Here is an 8647-nt window from a genome sequence, read left to right as displayed (position 1 = left end):
TAATACTGATGGATCGGTATTAATACTGAGAGATCAGGATTAATACTGGGGGATCGGGATTAATACTGAGGGATCGGGATTAATACTGAGGGATTGGGATTAATACTGAGGGATCGGGATTAATACTGAGGGATCGGGATTAATACTGAGGGATCAGGATTAATACTGGGGGATCAGGATTAATACTGAGGGATCAGGATTAATACTGAGGGATCAGGATTAATACTGGGGGATCAGGATTAATACTGGGGGACGGGATTAATACTGAGGGATCAGGATTGATACTGAAGGATCAGGATTAATACGGGTGGGGGATATCAGCATTAAAACAGGGGTTGAAATGATAATTAATATGGTGGTAAGAATTCAATTACGATGATGGAAGGATCACACGAACGAGATTGTAGATGAAGCGCCGGTGCCCCGATTACTAAAAATACACGCGGGAGGTCCCGCCACGGATCCACGCCGCGGTCGCCGCGACAATGGAGCAATGCGTACCTGATCTTGTACAGCAGACTCTGGAACGGACGGAACATCTCGCACATGTCCTCGGCGAACTGGTCGACGTTCAGTGGTCCCTCCGGGTAGACGATCAACCCACTGCAACGACACACGCGAGACGCCGTGAGTACACCGCGAGACATTGAGGCGCGAGCGAGACAACCTGGGTCTGCCGTGAGACGGTGAGACAACGTGAGTCCGCCGTGAGACGAGACAGCGCAAGTCTGATGCGGGACGCGGCCTCGGGACGCGACAATATGATTTGCAGGTGTGACAAATACAGAAAGACGGGGGAGGGATATATAAAGAGGAATATAGAAGTATATATATATATACATACAGAGAGAGAGAATACATGAGAAACTAGAGCACTCGGAGAGCACAGACCTCCGCCAAGGCAGCTGAATTCTCTCAATGTGAAATTTTTTATTAATTAATTAATTAATTACGTGGAAAAATAAATAAATAAATAAATAAAATAATTAATTGGATCCGGATTAGTGCGAGCGTGCAGGTGGGGGAGGACTGTGGTTGCCCCTTAGCCTGTGGTTGCGTGTTTGTAAGTCTACAGCCAGCGCACCTAGCGGAAGTGAACTGAAACGTGCATGTTCACAAACCCACAAACCAACACTCAAACACACGCAGGTGAAAACATAACCTCCGCGCAACCCGGTCGAGTAAAAAAGAAAAAAGAGAAAGAGGAAAGCGAAAGAAGGAAAAAAACAGCTTGCGATACCTTAGCAGGCTAGTGACACGGGTACGTCATCACGAGATAACACACACATAGAACACGATGTATGATTGGACAAACACAGCGCGTGTAGATCAGTAGGAGATCGAAGCTAACAACACTAGCCCTCAAAAAGAACAACGACAGGCGCACATTCTGTACCAACACTTCGGGCACACGAGCGAATATGGAACAGCCAAACCAACTTTTACGGTCGTTTAAATTAGTTTTATCAAAACGCGCGCGCATGCACGTTTGAGCGAGCAACTCTGGCGGGCCGTTCGGCAAATTAGCATATGCGGATTAAAAATCTCGGCGATCACAGTTCCGCCCGAACCACATAACGTCGCAACCTGTAACAGAATGCGATGGTTGCAATGCAGAGGCGCATCGACACAAAGCCAGGAGGATCGTACACTCAGCCCTCCGTAAATGAACATAAAACGGATTAAAATCCCCCGATCCGCGGTTCCGGGACTAAGTAAACTGCGAACGGCCAGCAGGAAATGAGAAAGCTGTCGCTCAGGAATGACGAACAGCGCCATCATCAGCGCGCACCGTTCAACATACACACGCTATGAGAAGAAATTACGAGCATGGTTAAAACATTCTCGAGAATCGAATGATGGGTCCGGTGGGAGGACTAAAAGTAGATTCAGACAATCGCAAGCCGATCCACAAGGGATACGAACACTGTCAGACTGCACCCGTCACCGACATGCTACAGAGAAACTCTGCGCGCATCAGTTCAACTCCTCGACAATCAAATGATGGGTCGAGGTAAAAAACACCTACCAGACGACGTGCTAAGCAGAAGGATGGTGAACATCCGGGCAGTCATCACGACGCAGTTCACCGACAGCAGCAAGAAACACTCGTTCATAGTTCAACTCCTTGAAATCGAACGAACTAATCGCCGGGGAGCAGCGGTGAAAAACACTACCAAGACGATAGCGCTAGCCGAGGATACGTTGAACATCAGGGCTGGGTCGTAATCGTCGCGTCTGCTCCTGGGTGCAGAACGGTTACAGCGTCAGCGCACCTGCAAGACAAAAGCCAAGGAAGAAACCATAAAACGTGAAGACCAGGGTTCCCAGAGAGAAGCATGCAGAAGCAAGCGCTCCTTCAAGTAGCTCTGCAGTAACGTGACCGCAGCGCGTCTTAAACACGAATTAACGCTTTTTACTTAACCTTGACCTTAAACATAACTTAACGGCGAAACCTAAACAACTCGCATAGGCTGCCATGACTGTCGTGCGCGCATAAAATGACAAAATGGGGGGCGATTGACGAGGCCCCGTTTTTCATCTCCGATCGCCTGAGAACAAATACAATTAGGCGATACTAGCCTGGAAGTGTTTTTACGACCGTGGCGCGCCGTTCCCCGCGAGGATGTCACCGCCGACGGACGACGCGCGTTTCCGACACCGGGTCGGCATTCATTTTTTCGCGCGGGTACGCCGGCAGACAGCGCACGAAATTAGTGTATGGATATTCCGGTGCTGTAACCGACGCGCTGAACCGACGTAGACAATACCCTCGCTGAGAGTCGATAATCTCATGGATGGCTCGTTCGGGGTCGTTCCGACACGTCGTGCGTGCGGGATAGACGGGGGGGGTGGGGGACCCCTCGCGCCGCTAGCCAACACGTAAATCACATCCGGCTCACCAATCCGGCGACACTTATAACCGAGCATTGCCTCCACATCCGCCAAGATCAAAATAGAGATAGAGACTACGGTAATGGCCCTCCGACCTAGCTTAGGCTCATCCGCGTAAGATTTATTAAGGGGGGGGGGGGGGGGGCGTATTATGAAGTGGCAACGACAACAACACACACACATGCGCGCGCGCAACACTTCATTTCGGAATGTCTCGGGGGAAAAAGAACACCCTCCCGCACTAATACAGAGAGGTATGCCTTTTGGACAATAGTCTGCAAGAAAATGCTGGCTTGGTAATGGGTGCTATATCGTTCCAGGCCGGCATGCTCGTGTGCAGTGATTGATCTCTGCCACAATAGTTCTTCAGAAGGGCCTTCAAGACATGCTGGCGCTTTTAGTCATGGACGTGCATCAGATAGAATTTTAAACGCGAAAGAAAAGCACTGCATTCATAAATGCTCTAAACTAAACTAATAACGACAATAAAAAGCACTAAAATAACTATTGTAACTAATATTAATAACTAATATACTACGTTATAAAAAACTAACACATCAACGGAAACATTTATTGAACTATCACGTGTCACCTCCTCAGGTCATTTTCACTGGCTATAATCAACCGCAGTCCACGCTAACCGCAAACATGTGTTCTGTGCTCAACGAAATCAATAGACCAAAGTCTATTCCCAAACTAACAATCGTGTTCGATACAAAGTGATATATTATCAAAAGATTATTTTAGTAATAAATCTTCTATCCATACTCAACAAAACGATAAATTTAAACTAACACAACTTGTTAAGTAAGCGGAATTTATTTCGCACGGTCTGCAGCGATTGTAAAATCGCAGCGAAATGTGCATGCGTTGTCCGCTCAAGCGCAGGCAAATTTCATCGCCGCACGGAAATTCGCAGCGAATCAAACATGTTTGATATTTTTGCACTGCGGAAGGTGCCGAATGTGCGAATATAGACTGGTACCCGCTCCCATTCTCAGCAGCCTCGATATAGGCCTATCTGTCAGCCTTTAGTGAAGAAGGGACGGGTTACCATGTCGATGCGAATAATGCGGCGATTGTTATAATGCGCAGCCGCGCAAATCATCATGATCAGTATCTAATCACGGTGACCACATGACTGTTGACCATAGTGGAGCGTGTTGGCCGCCAGTAGATCGCGTGTAGTGTGCGCCATAAGTATCGCGTGTAGTGTCTGTACGCTGCGGACGTGCAAATAAAATTGGCATGGTGTGTCCGCTCAAATTATCGCATGCGGGTGCGAATATTTTCGCCGCGATTTTCGCTGCGGATATGATCGCCGCGGACGTGCGAATAAATTTGCATGTTGTGTCCCAGGCTTAAGCACGTCAATATCGTCATTTTCGTTGACGTAGACACTTTAACTAATGTCAATTTCGTTGACATAGACACTTTAACTCATGTCAATTTCGTTGGCATAAACACCTCGACTATCATGATTTTCTCACCTCTGCACGGTCTCTGAGAACAGCACAATGACCTCCTGCATGATGTCATACTCCTTCATCGTCTTCACGGGCACCATGGCACTCACGTAGCTGAAAGCACCGAGAGACGAAAGCACGGTCAAGCAATCGCACGCGACGATCATGCGTGCTGGCAACACACACACGCGCACGCACACGCGCACGCACGCACGCACGCACGCACGCACGCACGCACGCACGCACTCTCCCTCCACGCTCTACATTGTTGCTACATTGCTGACTAGTCTAAGTCTTGGCAGACGCGCGAAAGAACCATGAAGTTTCATTCGAGCGTGTATGCACGAGAGCGTGTCGTACAGTAAAGCATGTGTCCGTGAACAGCTTCATAGAACGGACACCTGTCTATAAAGACCATTTTTTGAGGGTTTCCTAAAGATGACCCTTCTATACAGGGTTGTCTGTACAAACATGAAACCTCACGTTATAATTGTAGGCGATGGTACAATAACTTTTAAGGGTTTATTTTAAATGACCCTTCTATACAGGGTTGACTGTACAAACAGAACTTCACGTAATTGTAGGTGATGGTACAATAACTGATTTTTAAGAAAAGATGCCACATCGGAAAAAAAAACGTCTATAAAACCAATCGCTCGCTAAACTGATCACAGTCGCACACTCCGTAGAACACACGTACACTATCATCATTTGTGATAAGATGCAGGGTTGCCGACTGTCACACCGCTACTCTAGCTCTCACACAATCAACACCTACAGCTGTGTAGTATCAGGACATATCACATCAAAACGCATTTACGCGCAGTCGTATATTCAACAAATAACTCCCGCGTTCATTGAAATACAAAATGAACCGACTTTTGAATTTGAAAATAGTCTGAGATTTTTTTAATATCTAATATAGACCGGCGCGCTTTCAGTGGCAGACGCAGCAGCGTAATTAACTCGGCGTCGCCGTTCTATCTACTTTATTTACATCAGCAACATTAAAACGCACGTGTAACCTTCCAATAGCAGCCGAGTACGAACCACTTAGCGTGCATCAGCTACATTAAGCACACGGCGGGTTTTTAGAATCGGACAGTGCTTCACTCTACTTAGTGTCAATCATTAAATTGCTTAGGAGTCCAACGTTAACACGCGCCGTATACACGCACGCGCGTACACGCGCGTACACGCACGCACACGCACACACATACACACAGCATCGTCGATGTGAAACATGACAGTTAATATACACACGCATGCACGTACGCACACGCGCACGCACACGCGCACACACACGCGCGCACACACCGTCTGGTATAAGCCTCCTCTCTCTTATGCAAGATAACCGTTTTATAAATGTACCGTTTTTCATACTTATTACTCTGCATTCCATGAGTAGCATCCCACGAACGTTATACACTTGACATTTATTTGCTCGGATTAAAACATTCTAACAAACTTGACGACAGTCAAAGAAAATTGCCCACCACCGGTCCGTATCGCCTACAAGCATGCGAGACACACCAAGCTCTTCATACAATATATTACTCTATATATTGTCATATATATTCCACTATATTTCTACTAATCTGCATATGATACCGCGGCTGGGAACTACAGTGCGACACTGCACGCGCAGGAAAGCCTACTACCCCAGCCACCCTTCTACTAATCTGACAACCTTTACTTATACTATATGAAGGGGCATATAGTAGGCTAATAGGAGCCGGGTTTCCATGTCCGCTTATGCAGCCGGTAATTAGTGGTCTGTAATGCATTTCATCTAGCTTCCTGCCGAGCCAGCGTGATTGTTATTGGTAAGTATATGGCACCGGCTAGGCGGTGTTGGTCGAGGCGGCCCGTAGATGCGCTAATACGCGTTAGAATTAAGGAGCATTCGCCCGCACGCAGCGTGTGCCGCCGCCGCCGCTGCTGCCGCCGCTGCGAGTAACATCACGCACGACTGAGAGCGCGCGCGCATCCTGAAATGAAAGTGTCAATGACACTGTAGCTCACCACAAAAAAGGACACAAATGAGTGAGTAAGAAGAAGTCAGTTTTAATTGAGCAACCATTGACGTACATTATAGAAACGATTGCCATCTGTATATCGCAATAATAATTTATAAAACAAAATAAATCACAGTTTGTGACCGTAGATGGCGCTATAGCCGCTTTGTAGCGATGGCGTTTGAAATAAATAGGTTATGCTGCGTTCCGACATGTTTTGTAAAACTTTACTCTAATATAGACGTTCTATCGACAGGGTGGGGAGGAAATACCAATTTTGCATTAAAGATATTGTCAATGAAATCTTGTAAAACAAACCAGACGAGTGTGACACCACAGACTGTTTGAGTCTATATAATATGCTATATAATTGCCAAACCCTACCTAATTTGCATAATTTTTTTTAAATATCAAAACCCCTAGCCCTTATTCATTCACATACCAAAAATGAGCAAAATCCGTAGAACCGGAACTGACTAACGGCAATTCCCATTTTTTCCAAAAAATTGCCGTGGCTCGAAAGTACGTCGACTGGCGTGCTTCAAAATAGGACGTTTAATATGGGAGCATAGCAGTAACAACTATACCCAATTTCAAACATGTGGGTCAAATGGTTCCTGAGTTATCGTTGACCGTAGCGAAATGTTGACGGACGGACGGACGGACGACGGACGACGACCCATGGCTTGACGATGTCAAGGTGAGCTAAAAATCACGCACGCGCGAGCGCACGTACGCCCGCGGCCCACCCGCTCATACGCAAGCACGCACGCATACGGATGCATGCACATACGCTCACGCGCGCACGCACGCACGCACGCACGCACGCGCACGCACGCACGCACGCACACACACGCACGCACGCGCACGCACGCACGCACGCACGCACATACGCATGCTGATACGCGCACGCAGGCACGCATGCGCGCACACACCCACACACGCCCACATACACACCCACAAACACCGAAATTTGTGACTATACGCCCAACAGATATAAAATACGAACAGCTTTGCTCACGCTGCATTAGCGGTTAGTGTCTGTGTGCGTGCGTGCGTGCGTGCGTGCGTGTGTGCTCGTGTGTGTGCATAAATATATAACCAACCATAAGACAGCACTATGGCAATGCGCATGCGTTGAATAATGTACACTGAGTGCAGTACTCCCACAATGATATATCTGCCTGGCATACCTCGAATAGATTTCGCAATGACAAAATCCATCAGGTAGAGCCAATGTTCTATAATTTACACCCTGCCTTGGCGCTGGGACTTTTACAGCATTATATATCAACGTTTTGGCACCCCAACACCAGACTGTGTCTATATGCAACGCGTAAATCATGATATTTACAATTTTCTGTTTGACAATGTCAATGAACTGCGCGACGGAACATGCAATTATTATTTCACATCTCTCGAGACAGAAATCTTTGCAATCATACGACATTTAGCTTATGCGAGTGTGAGTGCGTGTGCGTGTGCGTGTGTATGCGTGCGTGCGCGTGTGGTTGCGTGTAAGTGCGTGCGGGTGGGTGTGTTCGCGAGCGCGTGTATGTGTGCGTGCGTGCTTGTGTATGCGTGCGTGCGTGCCTGCGTGCGTGCTTGTGTATGCGTGCGTGCATGCGTACGGGATTGTGTGCGTGTGCGGATATTATAGTGAATGCTTGCTTGCGCATCTGTGTGTGTGTGTGTGTGTGTGTGTGTGTGTGTGTGTGTGTGTGTGTGTGTGTGTGTGTGTGTGTATGTGCGTGCGTGCGTGTGCGCGCGCGCGTGCGCGTCTCACGTTAAGATGTTTGGGCGCTGCACGGACATCAAGCTCTCGAATGTACTCATGTAAGAACAGTCTCTAAGCAGCCGCAATCAATACCCACAGCTGCCAAACTCCATCCTCCCTCCTCACGCTGGAATTCTGTATCTGATCTCTCGCACGCACACACGACACACACGCACGCACGCACGCACTCACGCAGGCACGCGCAAACAGATATACGCCCACGCGCATACATGCACACGCACGCATATACGAGCACACGAATGCACGCACGTAGGCAGGTGCCCACCCACGCACACACACATGCACGCATGCACACACACGCACGAAATCACGTACGCAAGCGTGCACGCGCACACACACACAGAAACACGCAAACACACACACGTATGCACACGCGCCACGCAAGCACACAGAAACACACAGAAACACACAGAAACACACACACACACACACACACACACACACACACACACACACACACACACACACAC

At 48.0% G+C, this 8647-nt stretch overlaps 1 protein-coding gene across 1 annotated transcript in view; it reads right to left on the bottom strand.

Annotated features, from left to right (window-relative positions):
• LOC106810539 (lateral signaling target protein 2 homolog) overlaps positions 1-8647 on the bottom strand; it is a 51321-nt gene that overhangs the window by 23214 nt on the left and 19460 nt on the right. The window contains exons 5-6 of the mRNA XM_014813920.1: positions 4386-4533; positions 502-603 (exon numbers count right to left, since the gene is read on the bottom strand). Of these exons, the coding sequence (XP_014669406.1) occupies positions 502-603; positions 4386-4533 (250 nt within the window). The remainder of the gene's footprint in view (positions 1-501; positions 604-4385; positions 4534-8647) is intronic.

This window comes from Priapulus caudatus, unplaced genomic scaffold, assembly GCF_000485595.1.
Source record: "Priapulus caudatus unplaced genomic scaffold, Priapulus_caudatus-5.0.1 Scaffold450, whole genome shotgun sequence".
NCBI classification, from domain to species: Eukaryota; Metazoa; Priapulida; class Priapulimorpha; order Priapulimorphida; family Priapulidae; genus Priapulus; species Priapulus caudatus.
This window is presented reverse-complemented; position numbering and strand designations above follow the sequence as displayed.